The sequence below is a fragment of the Chiloscyllium plagiosum genome, chromosome 6 (genome assembly GCF_004010195.1).
Source record: "Chiloscyllium plagiosum isolate BGI_BamShark_2017 chromosome 6, ASM401019v2, whole genome shotgun sequence".
NCBI classification, from domain to species: domain Eukaryota; kingdom Metazoa; phylum Chordata; class Chondrichthyes; order Orectolobiformes; family Hemiscylliidae; genus Chiloscyllium; species Chiloscyllium plagiosum.
The window spans coordinates 106,198,502-106,221,325 of record NC_057715.1 but is presented as its reverse complement, the minus strand read 5'-3'; the positions used below and the strand labels follow the sequence as shown (position 1 = coordinate 106,221,325).

The 22,824-nt window shown below is 42.3% G+C and overlaps 1 protein-coding gene across 4 annotated transcripts in view; it reads left to right on the top strand.

Moving 5' to 3' along the window:
* The window catches only part of LOC122550913 (interleukin-5 receptor subunit alpha-like), a 64,320-nt gene that overhangs the window by 19,575 nt on the left and 21,921 nt on the right, over positions 1-22,824 (top strand). For 3 of the 4 annotated variants that reach the window (XM_043692344.1, XM_043692345.1, XM_043692347.1), the window contains exons 2-7: positions 6,178-6,314; positions 8,509-8,654; positions 12,900-13,041; positions 15,604-15,724; positions 17,993-18,174; positions 22,607-22,746. In XM_043692344.1, the coding sequence (XP_043548279.1) occupies positions 6,227-6,314; positions 8,509-8,654; positions 12,900-13,041; positions 15,604-15,724; positions 17,993-18,174; positions 22,607-22,746 (819 nt within the window). In that variant the 5' untranslated portion in view covers positions 6,178-6,226. The remainder of the gene's footprint in view (positions 1-6,177; positions 6,315-8,508; positions 8,655-12,899; positions 13,042-15,603; positions 15,725-17,992; positions 18,175-22,606; positions 22,747-22,824) is intronic. The other variant, XM_043692346.1, reaches the window with a different exon arrangement.

The window sequence follows — 22,824 nt, the reverse complement described above, 5'->3', positions numbered from 1 at the left end:
CAGATGCGACCGCACCAGAGTCTTATACAACTGCAACACGACCTCAGTACTCCGGAACTCAATTCCTCTACCAATAAAAGCCAGTACGCCATATGCCTTCCTCACCCCACTGTATTTAGCAACACTGTAGGAAGACAGAGAAGAAATTGTGGTTGTCCTGGTTGGCACTTTTGCATCATCGCTGGCCAACTGATAAGGTCAAGGAGGACTGGAGGTTAACGAATGCTGTGCCCTAATTCAAGAAGGGCTACAAAAAACCTCTGAGAACTATAGACCAATAAACCTAAAATCTAGTAGGTAGGTTACTTGACAAGGTTCTGAGAGATAAGATATCCATGCATTTGGAAAGACACTGTGTGTTTATGAATAACTTTGCCATCAATTACTACCCTCTGTCTTCTTCCATCCAGCCAATTCCTAATCCAAACCTCCAACTCACGCTCAATGCCATATCTCCGTATTTTCTGCAGTAGCCTACAATGGGTAACCTTATCGAACGCCTTACTAAGATCCATTTATACCACATCTACCGCTTTCCCCTCATCAACCTCCTTCGTCACCTTTTCAAAGAATTCAATAAGGTTTGTGAGGCACGACCTGCCCTTCACAAAACCATGCTGACTATCCTTGATCACATTATTCCTATCCAGATGTTCATAAATCCTATCCCTTACAATTCTCTCCATGATTTTGCCCACAACAGAAGTGAGACTCACCGGCCTATAGTTACTAGGGTTATCCCTACTCCCCTTTTTGAACAAGGGGACCACATTTGCTATCCTCCAGTCTTCTGGCACTACTCCTGTAGACAACGAGGACATAAACATCAAGGCCAATGGCTCTGCAATCTCCTTCCTTGCTTCCCAGAGAATCCTAGGATAAATGCCATCAGGCCCAGGGGACTTATCTATTTTCACCCTTTCCAGAATTTCCAACACCTCTTCCCTACATACCTCAAAGCCATCCATTCTAATTAATTGTGACTCAGTATTCACATCGGCAACAATGTCCTGTTCCTGAGTGAATACTGACGAAAAGTATTCATTCAGTGTCTCCCCAATCACTTCAGCCTCCACACGCAACTTCCCACTACTATCCTTGACTGTAAATGGATTTTGGTGGCAAATGGATTTTGCAAAGAATATTTTAATATCTGGACCTCATTGTCAGAGGCCAATCTCCATCTCACACCTTTTCCTTCTGACAAATGTGAGCATGTGCAGATAGCATATCAGGAAATCACTCAAAAATTCAAGGAATAAAGAAGGGGAATGAGTAGATGGGTCCAAAGTTCCAAAGACTTTGGAAGAATTAGCAACCACCATTAGCAGCTGCAGAGGCAGGGGGCTAGGGGTGAGCAGGAAGAGTGGTGACGGTGGTGGGTGGTCTCAAAGTAGTGATCTGCAAAACTGAATGGAAAGATAACATAAAGTGTGCAGAGCAATAAGCTAATGATAGACTAACCCAAACCCATCCTCTGTTAGATGATTGAGATAAGAAGTAGTATTGCACAAGTTGATTATCCACACAATTTCCATCTATGCTCGGCAAATTGCAGGTTGCTTGAAGGATTTGGTACTAAATTGCAGGTTTCATTGTATCTATGTGCCAAAGAGATAAGGTTGGCAACACTGGACAGACATAGTTTTTCAGATTATTTTGTGGGATATGGGCGTCGCCGGGCCTAATTGCTCTTGAGAAGATAGTGATGGACCTTCTTGAACGGCTGCAGTCTGTGTGATGTAAATAGACCCACAATACCCTTAGGGAGGGAATTCCAAGATTTTGACCATTGACAGTGAAGGAATGACGATTTAATTCCAAGCCAGAATGGTCTATCACTTGGACGGTCGATGCTTGATGGTTTCACCTCATGAACATCTGCCTCCACCTCCATCCCATAACATGTTATACTCTCCATTACTTTGCTGTCATGGCCGTCCATCCTCTTGCCTAAGACCCCCTGAAGACTCATCTCTGCAGGGGAACACAAAGTTGGGGTAGCATCATTTGCAGGGGTCTTTCATTGTGAGGTTTTAGTGCCATACCCAAGAGTTTGGATTCAAAAGAGACTGGGTAAAAACAATGACTGTAGATGCTGGAAACCATATTCTAGATTAGAGCGGTGCTGGAAAAGCACAGCAGTTCAGGCAGCATCAGAGGAGCAGGAAAATCGACGTTTCGGGCAAAAGCCCTTCATCAGGAATGACTGATGACAAGAGAGACTGGCCAAGGATAAGACAAGATCAAGAACTGTCTTCAATGTCAGACTTCTGTCAAACTCTCTTTATTGCACATCAGTACAAATGCAGCTATACATAGTAGACTGAGATATTCAACTTCATTTTACATTGCTAAGGAACTGTTGTCTACATGGGCTTTTTTAAAACATAGAAATATAGAAAATAGCAGTAGGATTAGGCCATTTGGCCCTTTGAATGCTATGCCATTCAGTATGATAAGGGCTGATCATCTAACTTATGACCCTGTTCCTGCTTGTTCCCCATATCCATGCTCCCTTTAGCACTCAGAACTACATTTAACTCCCTCCTGAAAACATTCAATGTTTTGGCCTCAACTGCTTTCTGTCGCAGAGAATTGCCCAGGCTCACCACTCTTTTGAGTGAAGACATTTCTCCTCATCTCTATCATAAATAGTCTATTCTGTATCCTTAGACTGTGATCCCTGGGTCTGGCCCCCCCACTCATGAGGAACAACTTTCCTATGTTTACCCTGTTCAAATGCTGTATGTTTCTGAGTTCTCCTCTCATTCTTCAAAACTTCCATGAATATAGTTCTAACTGATCCAGTCCATCTTCATGCATAAGTCCAGAACTCAGGCTGGTAGAAATTCAAGCCTAATTAGCTTCTCCTACACTGTACTACTTATGCCCCATAGATATCATTGTGTGGCTCCTTCATGGTCTTAAAGCCCTTACACACCAGGGTGTCCATAAATAAAACAGTGTTGCCAGAAATGTGTGCCTTTGATTAGCCTGGGACTAGTTAATTTCGGATATTTGGTCAGCATGGGTGAGTTGGACCAAAAGGTCTGTTTCTGTGCTGTACATCTCTATGTCTGCCTTCTCACATACTATCTGTGCCTGTCTGCAGGGGATGCTGTCACCTGTGTTGCAGACAAACTCTCAGGGCCATAAATTTCCTAGGTCCTGGAATTATTTTTGCCAAGCGACTGAGAAAGTGGGCATGTCACAAACCACCAAACTAACCCACAACAAAGATGACCCAACAGACACCTGAGTGAGAAACATATCAAAGAGACAACTATCATACACCAAAAAAGCTGTACTAGTGAGGGGACTCAATTAGAACTGCAAGGACGCAAGGAAGACTGACTTCCTAGCAGCACTGGTATGTATGTTAAAAAGAAATGGACTTAATGATGAAACACAGCAGACCATCAGACAACTCATAGTACCCACACTGACAAGAAGAAGACACACAAACACCTTGAACATAAAGGAGAGAAAAGTCCTGGAAGAACTAAGAAAGGACCACAAACACAGCTGACAAAGGCCAAATGACAGTGGTAATGGAGGAGCGCTGGTTATGGAGGTGGGTAGATAAAAGTTTGTTGTACTTACAGTCTTTGATGTTTGAGATGGGTAATGGACAAAGCAGGCGACATCCAAAAGGCAGATACTGACATCTACCAACAGAGGGAGTTGGAACTGACACCAATACTAGCTAATGGGATTAGCACACTACAGAACCTATATTGAAATGGACTCATAACCAAGACAGACTTCCAAAATATGAAACCAGAAGGCATGACCATCCAGTGATTCTATGGACTCCCCAAGGTACATAAACCCGACAAATCCCTCAGACTCATAGTGTCCCTACCGGGAAGACCTGCGCACAGACTAGCCGAGGAACAACAGTGAAGGCTTCAACACCTCATTACCGGAGCCACACATCCCTTCCATTCATCGCAGGAATTCCTGGACAACATCAGGAACATTAATATCAACAAAGGTGAGGTGATGGTCTCATTCCATGTTACGGCACTGTTTATTTCAATTGAGATAACTTTAACCAAAGAAACTACAGCAAAACTCTTGGATAACCAGAACAGACCAAACTGCCTACAAACCCACCAACAAAGACAGCATGTTAAAGCTACTTGACCTATGCCTAACACACTCCATCTTCAACTGCCAGGTATAGGAACAAATCAATGGGACACCTATGGGCTTACCCATCATTGCTGAAGCAAATACTCGAACAGACAGTCCTGCCACAGATCCGACCCAACCGATGGATCAGGAGCGTGGGTGACACTTTTGTGATAATCAAAAGAACTGAAATTGAACTTCAGAAGATCAACAGCATTTTCACCGTGATCAAATTTACAAGACAGGAGGAGAACATCAAATAACTCCCATTTCTTGATGTAATGGTTACAAGGACACAGAATGGTGAATGCACAACATTGCTGTTGCACAGAAAGATCACGCGTACTGATCAGATCCTAAACCACAATAGCAGCCAACCAAACACCCACAAGAGGAGCTGCATGAGGACCTGTTCAAGAGAGCAGCAACACACTACAGCATCTCAGAACTGCAAATAGAGGAAGAAGAACACCTACACAAAGTCTTTGCCAAAAATCAGACACACTCACAGCTTTGTCTGTAGATGCCTGGTGGACAAGCAACACCAAGAAGATAAGACACACCCTAACACCATGGCTACTCTCCCATACATCAAAGACATTTTGGAACTGAGAACCTTCTGCTCTGACCAATAGGGATCTTGACAAGACACAAAGTGAAAGCCACACTCAGACAGTGGTTCACCAGAATAAAGGAAACGATACCCACTGTGTGTAGGACGAAAGTAATTTACAAACTTCCATGCTGCAACTGCACTAAGCATTATGTAGGATAAACAGGAAGACAGCTTGCGACCTGCATCCATGAACACCAAGTAGCAACCAAGTGACATGACCAAATCTCCCTGGTATCCATATACACAGAGCACGAGTGTGATTAGGACAATACAACAATACTAGGATAGGTCAAACAAAGAATAGCAAGGGAATTCCTGGAAGCATGGTACTCATTGTCAGACTTAATCAACAAACACATTGACCTGGACTCCAATATAGAGACTGTTGCAATGGAAATCTGGAACTGGTACAAACCAGAAACAGCTCAAACCGAACCACATCAATTTGGAGTGGAAGAGTACAGTAGCGCTTCACAGGAGGCAACACAACACTGATGGTGTCACCTAGAAAGGGGATGAAACATCTGCCAATAAACCTACCAGCTCGGCGAACAGACCAACAACAAATCCAAAGCAGGCGTATCTCGCCTACTGTCTGATACATTTGGGTTTGCTTCTTAGGAGTCCAAGTCTGTAAAGAATTAATGTCATATTGGAGTTGTCTTTGCCCCTTGAGTGTTGACCCATAAAAAGGCCATTAGATATAGGAACAGGCCAGTCAGCCCATCAAGCCTGCTCCTGCTTTCAATAGAATCATGGTCGATCTGACATTCCTCACTTCCACCTTCCTGTCCTTTTCCTGAAACCCTTGGTTCCCCGGCTGATCAAGAATCTTTCTATCTCAGCCTTAAATGAACACAAGGATTCTGATCCCATAGCTCTCTGTGGCAAAGAGGGGCAAAGATGTTTACCTAACACACTCTTTGATGGTGTAGAACATGAGATGAGTTGTGGACACTGCAGTGCCTCTGGCCCTCGACCTCGCCCTCAGATGAGGTCAGGTGTCGAAGGTAACCTTATCAACCCTGCCAGGCCAGTAGGATGGTGAAATCAGGAAGTACTTCTTCACGTAGGGAGTATGGAACTCTCTTCAATAAAAATAATAGATGGGGGCTCAATACTTCATTTTAAATCTGAGGCATTCTGTCCAATCAGATACCTATGGATTGTTGAGGCTAGCATATATAATTGTATGTTTTGAATGGATTCATGCCTCTATTGAACAAACAGATGAGGAATTTCATACAAGTGGGTTAAATAGTCATGGGTCATCTTTATCCCATTAAACATACTTTTAGGTTGGAATTATTTAATGATAAGTAAAACTATTTTGTACTTAATTTTTTGGAAAAAAATTAAAAGTTGTAGTATGGCATTCTAAGAGATTAAGTATTCTAATCTGTTCATATACTATTCCTTAGGTGGGTCACATATACCAATGATTATATAGGTCCCCTGTGATCTGGCATCATGCCTGTCATTGCATCTTTCCTACTAATGGCCATTCTTTGGACAATTACAGTCAATGAAGATGCTGTTATATCGCTGGAAGAAATGAGTAAGTGATTTCAACTCTTTTGGTATTTAACTTAATCCATGCACAATATCGATTTCCTAAACCAGGGCAGTAGAGGACAATCTGAGATTTACCGCTGCATTACTGTTTAAGATATACTTCAGCCTCTTTTCTCTTCCCTTCCGCCCCCCACGCGTGAGAAACCAAGTCTGTTTTTTTAAATAACCAAATTAAAAACAAAACTGCCCACTCGGAGCAAGAAACCAGCTCCTCACTTCGATATCCAATCACCCTAGTGATCAAATAGCAAGCTGTGGTAAAAACAAGGACTGGAGATGCTGGAAACCAGAGTCTAGATTAGAGTGGTGCTGGAAAAGCACAGCAGGTCAGGCAGCATCCAAGGGCCTGCTCCTCAGATGCTGCTTGACCTGCTGTGCTTTCCCAGCACCACTCTAATCTAGACACAAATAGCAAACTGTGCCCACCAGGCCCAGTGTGACACAGCTCAAAACACATGTGGAGAAACAACAGAATGTTTTAAAATGGGGAAATTATATACTTCACCCTCTGTGTTGCCCGCCATTCTCTGAAAATTTTCAGATACCACATGCTCCCTCTCCAAGTGCTCACAGGCACAGATATCGCTAGAACCCTAGCTCATTTGTTTTGTCATATTCACTAGAAAATGATCAATTCACCCTCTTAACAAAGTCGGAAGTTGCATGACACTGGGTTATAGTCCAACAGGTTTATTTGAAATCACAATCTTTTGGAGCGCTGCTCCTCCATCAGGTGAACCCGGTGTCATGTGACTTCTGACACCCCCATTCCATCACCGGCACCTCCACATCTTAGCTCCCACTTAACAAGGAGCAATAACAAATGCTGCCCGTCAGGGGCAGTGTAGTATTAACAAAAATAAAAGAAAGGGAAGGGAACAAGGGTAGGGATTAAATCGTAATAGCATTGGAATGAGAGATAAGGCATTTCAGCATCCCCAAGGGGAAACCCAGCTCTTTTTAAAGAATATTTTATTCTTTTGACCCATAAGAGTTATTACACATAACCGAGCAACCTTCCCAAAACCATTGTGCTTTTTAAAAACCTTTTTTTCAACTAATAACCCCCATCAGTAAAATAACCGTGTATTGAATATTTACAAGAGAACCCTGCCAAATGGTGATGCAAACCATCAAAGGTGGTCTGGGAGGTGACTCAATCAATTTGGAGTCAGAGGAAGAAATAAGGCATTGAGATGGACGTCACATAGTCCTTCTCCAAGGACACCCGGGTAACGAATGTAACCATGGGAGAGGGGCAGACAGTTGGCAGAGATGACACGCTCCGCAGCCTGCTGCCTGGTCTTGTGGATGGTTACTTTAACCAGGCCTGCGATCAGGAGAAATACAGCTCTTTTTGTCGAAAATATTTTATAAATCCTCCACTTAATCGTCAGCTAATTAAACAATAACCACCTCAGTCCATGAGGGCTAATGAGAAGCAAGACATTAGTGGAAATGGAGCCAAGTCAAACTGATATTGAGAACCCAAAATCCAGCTCTATTTTGTAATTTTGAAAGGAAAAATTCCACCACCAAATCACCCAATTAACTAAATAAATGCCAGTTCTACAAGCACTGCCCACCAGAGACAGTGTAACAATCACAGGTAAGAAACAAATGGGGAAAACAAGGGAGGGAATTAAATTAAAATGGAGTTGGAGTGAGTGAGCCCCTCCCCCAGTTCCCACCTCATGTGGCACAGTATGTGGAACCATTTTCTGAGACCTTTGCAGCCCCTGTGGTGTAGGTGCAATCATAGAGCTGTTAGAAAGGGAATTCCAAGATTTTGATTCAGTCGCATGAGAAGGACGTTTGATAGGCAAGATACATTCTCATCCACGAGAAGCAGAACATTTAGATTTTGGTGTTCATTATAAAGAAAAACCAGTAATATTGTCTCCCCACTATCAGACACAGTTCACCTTATTCTTTTCAGGTTAGCTTATGTTATACTGGAGCTGCCAACTTGACAAAAGGTCCAAGGTTGTCATTTTCCTTCACTAGGCACAATAAAACAGGCGAATGAGATTTTCATTTTAAATTATTTCTGATGTCTGACTTCAAATCCAATACACTGTTGGTTCATTTTGGGAGTCCATCATAGGTCAAGTGTATGTTCCATTTATCAACAATACACCATCCCTTATTAACCCTGTTTGCATTATTTTATCAAGTTAAGTCGAATCCACCTACGGATATTAAATTCGCTCCTGGTCGTTTGGGAGAGCACATTGTGTCCTGGAGCGGAAGCTGCAATTGTACATATAATGATACCTATTACTGGTTTCGCAGCAGTTATCTGGATAAAAAGAATGAAACGGTAGGCACTGTACAAACCTTGAGTCTCTATTTTTGAATTTTTGGAATAGCCATATTGAAAGAAATGGGCTTTATCTGTCCTATAAATTCCTATCTTTTAAGCTGAAAGGTTTAGTGAGATTTTTTTTTAAATGTATGCTTTCATTGGATGTGGGCATCTTGGGCTGGGCCAGCATTTATTGTCCATCTCTAGTTGCCCTGGAGAATGTGGTAGTGAGCTGCCTTCTTGAATAGCCACAGTTCATATTGTGCGGGCAGAAACCAAGAGTTTCAAGATTTAACAGTGAAGGAAAGGCAATATATGTCCAATTCAGAATGGCAAGTCGCTTGGACAGGAACCTGCAGCTGCTGGTATTCCCATGTATCTGATTCCTTTGTTTCTAGATGATAGAAGCTGTCAGTTCACAGAATCATAGAATCCCTACAATGTGGAAACAGGCCATTTAGCCCAACAATTCCTCTCCCGCCCTCCAAAGTGTAACCCACCCAGACCCATTCCCCCACCCTATTATTCTACATTTACTCCTGACTAATGCACCTAACCTACACATCCCTGAACACTATGGGCAATTTCGCATGGCCAGTTCACCTAACCTAACCTTGGATTGAGGGAGAAAACCAGAGCACCTGGTGGAAACTAGATTCTGAAGGTATTGTCTATCAATCCTTGGTGAATTTCTGCCATGCATTTTATATACCCCTTACTGCTATTGAGTATCAGTGGTGGAGGAAGTGAATGCTTAATGATGGTGCCAATCAAGCGGGCTGCTTTTTCCTGGATGATATCGAATTTCTTGAGTGTTGTTGGACTTGTACACATTCAGACAACTGGAGAGAATTCCATCACATTCCTGACTTGGACATGGTGAACTTTGGGGAGTCAGGAGGTGAGTAACTTGCTGCAGTTTTCCTAGTGCCTGCCCTGCTCTAGTAAGCACTGCATTTATGTGGCTATTCTAGTTTGGTCTCTGGACAATGGCAATGTCCAGGATGTTGAAAGTGGAGGATTCAGTTATGGTAATGCCATTGAATATCAAGGGCAATTGTTTGATTCTCTCATGTTGGTCATTGCCTGAGATTGTTAAATGTATCACATCTCCATGACACTGGACTCCTTTGGCTAGAACTTCTGTGAGCATGGTCTTCACCTCCACAACTATCTGATGAAGGAGCAGTGCTCCAAAAGCTAGTGCTTCCGAATAAACCTGTGGGACTATGACCTGTGTGGGAACCATAGACAGTATCCTATCTGGATGTATCACAGTGTTGCATGGCAACTGCTTTTCCCAAGATCACATGAAAGTACAGAGAGTCATGAAAACAGCCCAGTCCATCGCGCAAGCCAGCATTCCATCTATTGACTCCATTTACACTTCCTGCTGCCTCAGGAAAGCAACCACCATAATCAAAGACCTCTACTACTCCAGGTTATACTCTCTTCCGCCCTCTTCTGTTGGGCAGAAGAAATAAATGTTTGAATACATGTACAGACAGATTCAAGAACAGCTTCTTCCCCCATTATCAGACTTTTGAACAGGCCTATCAAAATTAGTTCAGGTCTCTCTCATTGCAGCTGTAACACTGTTCAGGGGAACCTCAATTATCCGAACGTGATGGGCGGACTGTATTTCGCTCGGATAATCGATTATTCGGTTAATCGATTCAGTGCCTTTCCTCTGGGGCTCGGAGTTTTTAAAGTCTGCTCCCCGTTCAGAAGACTGCAGCTGCAGCAGCACAGTGCGCGAGACCTCACCCCCAACACCGCCCCCCCTCTTCCAACACCAAGCAACACTACCCCCGCCCCAACACCATGCAACACCTCCCTCTGCCTCAACCCCGTCCAACCCCGCNNCAACACCTCCCCTCACCCCCAACCCCATCCAATCCCGCCCAACACCTCCCCCCGCCCCAACCTCATGCAACACCGCCTCTCGTCCCCAACACCTCACCTCACCCCCAACCCTGTGCAACACCTCCTGCAACTTTTTGACAAGTTCCACTTTTGCCCTGTACAGACAATGTTGGAGAGATTATGTGAGGAAGGGGTGGTTTAGGGTCACCCCTGTGTAGAACCCCAGGGAAAGTGTGGGGAGAGAGTGAGGGTGGGAGGTCAGTCATTTGGAGACAGTGCCTGTTTAATCATTGTAAACAAAAGAAGCGATCACTGTTGGAAACATGTCTTTGATGTAATGTTTCTATCGCGACCTCGCGATCTCCTTCGGATAATCCGATTTTTGGATAATTGGTATTCGGTTAGTGAAGGTTCCTCTGTATTCTGTACTCTGCTCTGCTACCTTGATACACTTCATATAGTACAGTATAGTGCCCATATAACACACAGAACAACACTTTTCACTGTATCTCGATACATGTGACAGCAATAAATCAGTCAATGGACTGCTTTAGTATCTGAGGAGTCATGAATGGTACTGAGCATTGTGAAATCATCAGCGAACATCCCCACCTCTGACTTTATGCTAGAGGGCAGGTCCTTAATGAAGCACCTTAAAGTGGTTGAGCCTAGGACACTACTCTAAGGAACTCTTGCAGAGATGTCCTGGAGCTGAGATGATTTTCAGCAACTACAACCATCTTCCTATGTGACAGCTATGTCTCCAACTAATGGAGAATCTACCCCTTGATTCCCATTGACAACAATTTTGCCAGGACTCATTGACGATACTCAGTCAAATGCAGCCTTGATGCCACGGACAGTCACTCTCATCTCACCTTAGGAATTCAACTCCTTTGTCCAAGGCAGAATCCAAACTGGGTGTCATTGAGCAGGTTATTGCCAAGGAAGTACTGCTTGATATCTCCATTGATGACACCTTCCATCACCTGATGATCAAGAATAGACTGATGGGGCGATAATTGGCTGGGTTGGATTTGTCCTATTTTTATATACAGGACATTCTTGGGCAATTTTCTACATTATTGGGTTGATGCCAGTTGTAATTCTACTGGGATAGCTTGGCTAAGGGACTAGCATATTCTGGAGCACAAGCCTTCAATGCTGTTGCCAGAATGTTGTCAGGGCCAGTAGCCCTTGCAGTATCCAGGGTCTCCAACCATTTCTTCATATCGTGTGGAGTGATTTGAATTGGCTGAAGACTGGTATCTGCAATGCTGGGGATTACTTGAGAAAGCCAAGATAATGTGCTGCCCCCCCCCCCTCCAATCATTGAGGTTGAGGATATTTTGGGGCACTTCCTCTTCTAGTGAGTTATTTATCGTCCACTACCATTCACAAATGGATGTAACAGGACCAGCAGAACTTACATCTGTTCTATTGGTTGTGGGATTGGTTAATTCTGTCTATCACTTACTGTTTATTTGCCTTTATAATCCATTTTTAGTTCAATAGTTTCCATTATTAACTTGAACCTATGTACTGATTTTTGGCCACTTGAGACAGTTACACATCGTTGTCATTCACGCTGCATATATTGGATGGGGAGTAAATATTGGTCCAGCCAAAGATACCTACATCTTATGATTGAAAAAGAAATACTCTCTTCTGTCATTGACTAACCCTATCAGCTTACACATTTGAGTACAGGAGTTGGGATGTCGTGTTGAGGTCATACAGAATATTGGTGCCGCCTCCTCTGGAGTACTGCCTACAGTTCTGGTCACTCTGTTAAAGGAAGGATATTATTAAACATGGAGAGGGTTCAGAAAAGATTTACCAGCATGTTACTGGGAAGAGAAAGTTTGAGATCTGAAAATAGACTGGAAAGACTAGAATTTTTTCACTGGAGTGTAGGAGGTACAGAGGGTTATAAAATCATGAGTGGCATATATAAGATGAATGGCAAAGGTGTTTTGAATACCTCAAAGATGGCATTCAAAAGTAAACCGCATTTTTTTAAAGTGAAAGGAGAAAGATTTTAAAAGGGCACATAAAAAGGGTAACTTTTTTACACAGATGGTGTTAGGTGTTTGAAATGAATCACTAGAGGAAGTGGTGGATGCGGGTACAGTTACAACATTGAAAAGACATTTGGATAAGTTCATGAACAGGAAAGCGTTGGAGGGATATGGCTGAAGTGCAGGCTGGTGGGACTAGTTAACTTTGAGAACATGGTTGGTGTGGGAACATGGTTGGGCCAAAGGGTCTATTTCCATGCTGTATGACTCTATGACTCTATTCTCTCCTTTATGTCATGCATTTACCTGTCACAAATTGAAGTTTGACATTGCCATCAGTAACTTTCAAGCTATTTTACTTTTGTTAAACTAGTTAAATGATATCCTCATTAAAACACATGAACAGAAAATAAATATGGAAATCCATCGAGGAATACTTGTTCAAGTTAAACTATCCAAAGGTGATGAAAAGTCGACATCTAGCAATTGGACTAAAATGATTTTTCACCCATCACGTACGTTATCGCTTTACTAATTTGTTTATGTGGATATTTTTGTGTTGACATTTTTTTTAGTTGTAAAGCTTAGAAACAGGTCTCCCATCTCAAACTTGCAATCTATTACCTGCCTTCCCAGTTATCCAAGTACAGCCTGTCGTTGGGGGGGTGATCATATTTCTCACATGCCTGTGAGTGTCAGCGCAGCCAGCGCACCATGTTTTTGCTGCCTCATTTTTACAATTGCATAGGGTGTTCTTGCACAACTAAAGAGCCTTGGTGAGATCACAGTTGGAATACTGGATACAGTTTTGGTCATTTTATTGAAGGAAGGATATGCTTGCCACAAAAATAATGCATCTCTTTCACCACATCTCCCCTGGCACTCTACACTCCACATCCTTCCCTCAGCTATAGCAAAATAGGTGGCCCCTCCACACTTCACTTTAGCTCTGATGAAGAATCATCTAGATTCAAAATGTTAGCTTGCTCTCTCCATGGATGCTGGCTGACCCGCTGCAATCTCCAGCATTTGTTGTTTTCAGTACAGATTCCAATATCTCCTGTAATTTTCACCTGACATCTCAGAAATGCTTTACAGTTAATAAGGTACTTTTTGAAATGCAGAGTCTTGTAATGGATTAAATGTAGCGACCAATTTGCACAAATAAAATTCTCTGGGAGATGGCAATGTGACAATAGCCACATTCTGTTGATTAGCATTTGAACAGAGGTTTTAGATTAGATTCTCTACAGTGTGGAAACAGGCCCTTCAGCCTAACAAGTCCACACTGACCTTCTGAAGAGCAACCCACCCAGACTCATTCCCCTACATTTACCCCTGACTAATCCACCTAACATTGCGGACAATTTAGCATGGCCAATTCACCTAACCTGCATATCCTTGGAATGTGGGAGGAAATCGGAGCACCCGGAGGAAACCCACGCAGACAATGTGCAAGCTCCACACAGACAGTTGCCGGAGGCAGGAATTGAACCCGAGTCTCTCTGAGGCAGCAGTGCTAACCACTGAGCCACTGTGCCGTCCCAATTGGTTAGCTCAGTTGGCTGGATGGCTGGTTTGTGATGCCAGTGGAATCTTTTCCATTAATCTGAGAGGACAGAGAGAGTCTTGTCTGAATACCCTTTGGAAGCCTTGCAGAATCACTTGTGTAGTGAAACATACCCTCAGTATTGCAGTTTTTTTTGGGCTCAGCTCCCGAGTGAGATTTAGAACCTGGAATCAGCGTTGAGACTGCTACCAACTGAGTTATGTCCGGACAAATATTATTGCAACCAATATCCCTGTCAGAGAAGCCCAAAAGAGTGTCTTTGTCTGGGATACTCATTTTGTATTACATGGGGGAGAAATGTCTTTTCTGGCATTTTTAGGGATGATGATTAAATGTGGGATATTTATTCAACCATTACTGGAGCATGCTTTCATGTTACGGAAACAAGATTTTAGATTTAATCAGATTCCAGGTCGTGACACCAATCCATTGTGCCACCTAATGACTCTCTCAGGTATCACCATACCCAGGAGCTTTAAGCTATGATCACTTTGGAGACAGTTGAAGTGTTAATAGAGTGAAGAAGATTTTCTAAGATTACAAAGGGGTCATCATCAAATGGGTCAATGGGCTGAAAAATGGCAGATGGTGATCAATTTGGATAGATGCATGCTATCACATTTTGGAACAACAAAGAGGGTCATTCTTATAGAACCAATGGTAGGATTCTGATTAGTATGGTAGAATAGAGGGACCTAAAGGTTCAGGTTTAACTTTTTGCAGTTTGCGCCACATATAGACAGGGTGGTCAAAAAAGTGCCTTCATTGCTCAGCCTTTTGAGTTGGGAAGTCATGTTGAGGTTGTTACAGGGCATTGGTGAGGCCCCTTCTGGAGTACTGTATCCAGTTCTGTTTGCCCTATTGTATATTATTAAGCTAAAGAAGGTTCAAAAATGATTTACCAGCATGTTGCCAGGTGTGGGAGATTTGAGTTATAAAGAAAGGCTGGGACGTTTTTCACTGGCGTGTAGGAGATCGGAAGGTGACCTTATAGAGATTTATGAAATCATGAGGGGTATAGATAGAGTTAATGCTATTGGTTGTTTTTTTTTCCCTAGGATGGGGTTATTCAAGACCATGGGCATATTTTTAAGGTGAGATCAGACAGATTTAAATAAAAGACATGAGGGGCAAGTTTTTTATACAGAAGGTGGTTCATGTGCGGAATGAACTTCCTGAGGAAGTGTGGATGCGGGCACAGGTACAACATTTAAAAGACACATAGATACATACATGAATAAGAAAGGTTTGGAGGGATATGGACCTGAAGCAGACAGGTGGAACTAGTTTAGTTTGGGACTATGTTTGGCATGGACTGGTTGGGCCGAAGGGTCTGTTTCCATGTTGATGGCTCTATGATTTTGGGAGAACTGATATCATGCTAATGAATTTTGTCATTTTTGAAATCCCACGATATTCCGGTGGGTGTTGAATATGACTTTGGATAGAAGGGATTACTCTACAGGCATAATTTTATATTCTTTTTCTAATAATTTTGCTTACACAGGTGATGCATTTACCTCAATTGACAATCTCACATGTGTTTTTTATGGAACCACCTACATGAACTGCACTTGGAACATAGCTGAAGATGCACCCCCAGATGCAGAATACTTTTTATCCTACAGGTGAGGATCCCCTTCCATCTATCTATTTTGCATTCCTGTTATGAGTATTGTATTAAATTTAGGAACTAAATTGTTATGTACAAGTGTTTCAATAGGAAACATTTTAGAGCTGTATCCCTGATAAACTTGTAATATGTAACAGAACCAATAGCAACCTCTATAAGGCAACTTCAACCAGGGGTCTCACCTATCCAAGCAGCCTGCAGAATTAAGCAAGATAAACTTTCCATTCCTTCATTGAAGTTCATTGTTAAGAAAAATTCATAGACCATTTTACACTGGAGTGTAAGCGTTTAAGGGCTGGTCTTACAGATGTTTATAAAATCATGAGGGGTAGAGATAAGCTGAATGATAGGCATCTTTTCCCTAGGGTGGGCAATTTTAAGACTGGGGGCATGTTTTTAAGGTGACAGGACAAAGATTTTAAAAAGACATGAGGAGCAACCTTTTTGCACATAGAGCGGTTTATACGTGGAATGGACTTCCAATGGAAGTGGTGAATGCGTGTACTGTTAGAACGTTTAAGACATTTGGATAAGTTCATGATCAGGAAAGGTTTGGAGGGATATAGACCAGGAGCAGGCAGGTGAGACTAGTTTGCGATTATGGTTGGCTTAGACTGGTTGGATCAAAGGATCTGTTTCTGTGCTGTATGACTCTTACAATACTATTGTCTTATTTTTGTCTAGATATTGTTTAGATAAGTTTTTGAATTTTTAAGGCAAAGAAGCAGGACATTAAACCCAACCAGTCCATGCCAGTATGTTCTTTTTGAACCTGCACCTATCTCTCCACATTTAAATGTAGTCCTCTAAACTTATCTTCCCTATCTGCTTGTCTAGCTGCACCTTATATTCATTGATACCTGTATTACTCCTTATGGTAGTAACTTCCACATTCTTGCCATTTCATGAGTAAAAACGTTCCCTGTAAACCCTCAGTTGGATTTATTGGTGATTAATTTATACTGGCAGTCTCTAGTTTGCTGTTCTCCAGAACAGGAAATCCCTCTAAAATATGGAAAGAACTGTGGACATTGGAAATCTGAAATAAAACAGAAACTGCTGGAAATTTTCAGCAGGTCTGGCAGCAGCTGTGGAGAGAAATCAGAGTTAATGATCTCTCTGTACACACTACATCAAAATGTTTCACGATTTCGAATGCAGTTATTAAATTCTGGCCCCAAACGATATGCATTGCACACCCACTTGCATTTTCTAATCTTTTTAGACTATTAAAAGCTCGGCTTTTGGTTTACCACTGAATCAGCGATTTCGGGAGGGTCTCCACTGCCTGGGGATGAATGGGAGGTGGCGACAGCTCATGTGAGGACGGACATGGCGAGGGACAAGTGAAAGAGTTTATTTATGTGTTTTTTTTAAAAGTCACAGCTGACTGCATGCTAATCCTGGAGGACCAACCCTAGAGAGTGGGGAGTGGTCCCAGTGAAGTTCATCATCGAACCCCGTCCCCCCACCCCCAGCCCAACTTCCCAGAGTCATTGAACTGTTATGACACAGAAGGAGACCATTTGGCCCATCGGACTTGTACTGGTTCTATTACCTAGTGCCAATCTCCTGCCTTTTCCCCACGTCCCTGGATACTGCTTCTATCCAAATAATCATTCAATGGCCTCCTGAATGCCCCAACTTAACCGGCCTTCAACACATTTCCAGACAGTGCATTCCACACCCTAACTATCTTTCTTTTCTCATGGCATCCTCACTTTGTTTGCATATAATTTTAACTCTATGCCCTCTCACTCTTTTCCCATTTACAAGCAGGAACAGTTTCTCCCTATTGACCCTCTCCAGGTTTGCTCATATTGTTGAAACCCTCCGTGAAACCATTCTCAGTCTGAAACCATCACATTGAGTTGGACTGGAGGAGGGTCAATGTGAATTGGGAAATTCTTGCCAATGTGAAGGTGGGATCATAATAGACTCTACAATGAACAAGAATTGATCTTCATTGGTTGCCCACCACTTCTTAGTGGACAGTTGGTCGAACTTTGACACTCTCTGCCAACCACCCCCTCCTTCTCTCTCTCACACACACACTCATCACCGTCATCGTAATCATTGCAAATGGCTCAGGGTCAGGATTGTGACTACGAGCCAGTGAAGATTCCACCATCGCCTGAATTGAATTTAAAATCTTGCTTATTGTCTGTCCATCTTTTAATCTTCTTGTTCACTAATCCAGCAGCCTTTCTAACTATAGGTCACAGTATGAAGGAATTTATTGCTCAAATGTTATCTTTTCAAGGAAAGCATATGCAGATGATGTAAAGAACTGCACACATTATCAGAGCAATGGACAGAGAAATGTTGCCTGCTATGGTCATAAATATGAAGAGCACTTGCTCACTGAGGTGAACATTTGTGTTAGCGAATTGAGCAACAAGACAAAATTACCGTACTGCAGAAACATTTTTCCAGCCACCTACCGTAAGTCACAATGTCTTTTTTTCCATTCAGAGCTTTTCAAATGTAGATAAATGTTAATCAAGATACAATCAATGTTTCTTGTCCCATATCACCATTAAGTGACGTCCATGGCTATGTTTGAATATATTGTAGCTTAGCCTTTTTGTGGATAAATTACCTTTAATTTGGCGACTTAGTAAGAATCTCACAGGCAATCCAGTACTGAAACAATAATTCAAATTTTATCAACCAAATATTAGACCCCTCTGGTAACATGTATAAGCTTGTGACCCAACTTAGCTATTGCCCGCTTAATGGTGAAATTTGGCCAGAGCTTCAACTGATGGTGGTCTGTCTCTCCAGGATTGGAATCTTGTGCAGTGTTGTTCTTTGAAATTCCACAGGAGGCTTCTGTTGTTTGATCCTTATGCAAATTTTCATCCTTCGGAATCGGGGTAGTATACTGATGATTTCTTTAGAGTCTTTCATCCAAGATACTGCAACTCTGTAGCTGGCATTCTTATCAAAAGTAGTTTTTTTGCTCCTTGTTGCATTTGGCACTGACTGTCTGTTTGAAGATGCATCTTTCCTGTGACTAACTCTTTAAACTCTTCTACAGAGCAGTCTGTTATCCTTTGTGGTGGTAAAGTATCCAATTTATCAGGCAGTTGTCAAAGCAGTTTTGTTTATGTAATCTCACCAAGGCACGGCTAATTGCTTCAGTCTCTGTGTAACATCTTGTTTTTTATTTATTTAACTATTTATTCCGGAGTTAATTGCTGTTTGTAATAATTTATTCTTTAACTATTTATTCCGGAGTTAATTGCTGTTTGTAATAATTTATCTCTTGTTGATTCATTCAGTCCATAGACAGTTACAGAGAATAGGGGAGGCGATAGCCTAATGGTATTATCGCTGGGCTGTTAATCCAGTGACCCAGATAGTGTTCTGTGGACTCAGGTTCAAATCCCACCATGGTGGAATTTGAATTCAATAAGTATCTGGAATTACGAATCTAACGATGATCACAAATCAATTGCCATTTCTTGGGGAAAAACCCATCTGGTTCACTAATGCCCTTTAAGGACGGAAACTGCCATCCTTGCCTGGTCTGGCCTAGACATGACTCCAGACACATGTGGTTGACTCTTAACTGCACTCTGTGTAATTAGGGATGGACAAAAAATGCTGCCTAGCCAGTGATGCCCATGTTCCATGAATGAATTTTAAAAAAAGTCATAGAGATGTACACCACAGAAACAGACCTTTGGTCCAAAGCATCCATGTCGACCAGATATCCAAAACTAATCCATTTTTATTTGTCAGCACTTGGTCCCTATCCGTCGAAACCCTCCCTATTCATGTACCCATCCAGATGCCTTTTAAATGTTGTAATTGTACCACCCTCTACCTCTTCCATACACACACCACCCTCTGCGTGAAAAAGTTAAACCTTAGGTCCCTTTTAAATTTTTTCCCCCTCTCACCCTAAAGTGCCCACTAGTTCTGGACTCCCCCACGCCAGGGAAAAGACCTTGTCTATTTACCCTATCCATGCCCCTCATGATTTTATAAACATCTGTAAAGTCACCCCTCAGCCTTCGATGCTCCAGGGAAAACAGCCCCAGCCTATTTATCCTCTCCCTCTAGCTCAAATCCTGGCAACATCCTTGTAAATCTTTTCTGAACCTTTGCAAGTTTCACATCCTTCCTGCAGCAGGGAGACCAGAATCAAAGTTATCAGAGTTCTGAAGCCTATAATATCACAACCTACTAATGAAAACGCATCGCCAGCATTATCTGCAGTACTGCCTGTTCGAGAGATTAAGGAGTCAAATTCTCCCACCACAAATGTAGCAAAAATCTGCCAAACAACTCTGGGAAGAAAAAGCTGTTGGGAATGAGATTCCAGGTCGTGACCTTCAGAACAGAGAATAAGGAGAATGCCAGATAAGCCTGCCCTGGTTTTCAATATGATATAACTTAGTCAAACATTTCAGAGTGTTTTACTCACCACGCCCCCATTACCCGATACATCATGAGTAATCTGAAACATATTAATCTCAATGTTAAACACACTCAAAATCTGAAATTCCCCAGCCTTCTGTGGTAAAGAGTTCCAACATTCACAATCCTCTGAGCAGAGTAATTTGCCCTCATCTCAAACTCAAGTGTCACGCCTTTTATTATTTAACTCTACTCCCTGTTTAAAAATAAAAGAAAGAACTGCAGATGCAGGAAATCAGTTCTGAAGAAGTGTCACTGGGCCCAAAATGTTAACTCTGCTTTCTCTCCACAGATACTGCCTGACCTGCTGAGTTGAGAGGCTGGACAGGTTTGAGAGGGTGGTAGGTTAGGAATTGGAATTGAGAAGAAAGATAGACTTTATTGAACTTTTAAAATACTTAGGGGACTTAGAGATGACTTAGAGACTTAGACCCTTCGGTTCAACTGTTCCATGCCGACCAAATATCCGAGATAAATTTACTCCTATTTGCCAGCATTTAGCCCATATCCCTCTAAACCCTTCCCATTCATATGCCCATCCTAATGCCTTTTAAATGGTGTAATTGTACCAGCCTCCACCACTTCCTTCGGCAGCTCATTCCATACACGTACCATCCTTTGCACCAAGACATTGCCCTTTAGGACCCTTTTAAATTTTTCCCCTCTCACACTAAGCCTATGCCCTCTAGTTTTGAACTCCCCCACCCCAGGGAAACTTCTTTCCCATAGCAGGGAGACCAAACAAATTACACAATACTCCAAAAGTGGCCTAACCAATGTTCTGTATAGCCACAATATGATTTCTATACTCAGTGCACTGATCAATAAAGGCAAGCATACCAAATGCCTTCTTCACTATCCTACCTACTTGAGACTCCAAGTTTAGGGAAATATGAACCTGTACTCTTAGGTCTCTTTGTTCAGCAAAACTTCCCAGGATCATACCATTAAGTGTACAAGTCCTGCCCTGATTTGCTTTTCTATAAAGCAGCACCTCACATTTATCTAAATTAAACTCCACCTGCCACTCCTCAGCCCATTGGCCCAAGATCCCGCTGTACTCTGAGGTAACCTTCCCCGCTGTCCACTACACCTCCAATCTTGTTGTCATTTGCAAACTTACTAAATATACCTCCTATGTTCCCATCCAAATAATTTATATAAATGGCAAAAAGCAGTGAACGTGTGGCACTCCACTGGTCACAGGCCTCCAGTCTGAAAAGCAACCCTCCACCACCACCCTCTGTCTTTACCTTCAAGCCGGTTCTGTATCCAAATTGATGGTTCTCCCTGAGTTCCATGATATCTAACCAGTCTACCACGAAGAACCTTTTCGAACACCTTACTGAAGTCCAAATAGCTCACGTCCTCCACTCTACCCTCATCAATCCTCTTTGTTACTTCTTCAAAAAACTCAATCCAGTTAATGAGACAAAGCCCTGGTGACTAACCCTACTCAGTCACTGCCATTCCATATTCATGTAAATCCTGTCCCTCAGGGTTCCCTCCAACAACTTGCCTACCACTGACATCAGGCTCACTGGTCTATAGTTCCCTGGCTCTTCCTTGCCACCTTAGTAAGTAGTGGTACCACATTAACCAACCTCCAGTCTCCCGGCACCTCACCTGTGACTATCGATGATACAAATATCTCAAAAAGGGACCAAGCAATCACTTCCCTACCTTACCACAGGATTCTAGGATACACCTGATCAGGTCTAGGAGATTTATCCACCTTTATGCATTTTAAGCTGTACAGCACCGCCTCCTCCTCCTGTGTAATATGAACATTTTTCAAGATGTCGTTACTTATTTCCCCACTTTAAAGTTTTCTTCCACATCCTTCTCCACTGTAAACACTGATACAAAATACTCGTTTAGCATATCCCCCTTCTTGTGTGGTTCCACACATAGGCAGCCCTACAGATCTTTAAGGGCCTTATTTTCTCCCTAGTTACCCCCATGTCCTTAATGTATTTATGAAATCCCTTTGGATTCTCCCTAACCATATTTTCTAAAGCTATCTCCTGTCCCCTTTTTGCCCACCTGATATCCCTCTTAAGTATACTCCTACTGATAGGGATGTGGAGAAGGTATGTCCTTTTGTGGGAGAATCTAGGACCAGAGGGCATAACCTCAGAGTAAAGTGTCACCCACTTAAAATACAGGCAAGGCGGAATTTCTTCTTTCAGAGAATAGTAAATTTGCATTTCCTTCGGGCTTTCAAGTCTAAGGCAGACAGCTTTTCTTAACCAATAAGATAATCAAGTGTTGTGGGGAAAGTCAGAATTGTGATCAGGCATGATTTCATTGAATGGCCTACTCCTCATATACCTTACGGTCTATGAAACTCGTCAGCTGTCATTTAGTCTTCAGCCATAACTTCAGAACTGTTTCAGCAATCTCAATACATGCGCTGGTTTGAAGATGAATTCTCTTGTTCCAGAAAAACTTGACCCTCCAATAAATATTGTGATAAACAAAAGCACTGATGAAGTAAAATGGGAACTTCCAGAAATGGGTCTTAATGACGATTGTCACACCTATCAAATAAATATCACAAACTGGAGTGACCAAAAGCATGAGGTAAGGAAATAGCGTAGATCTTACTAGTAGTTCTAATATGAATGAGCCAAACTATTGCCTGCCTGAGATGAAAGCTAG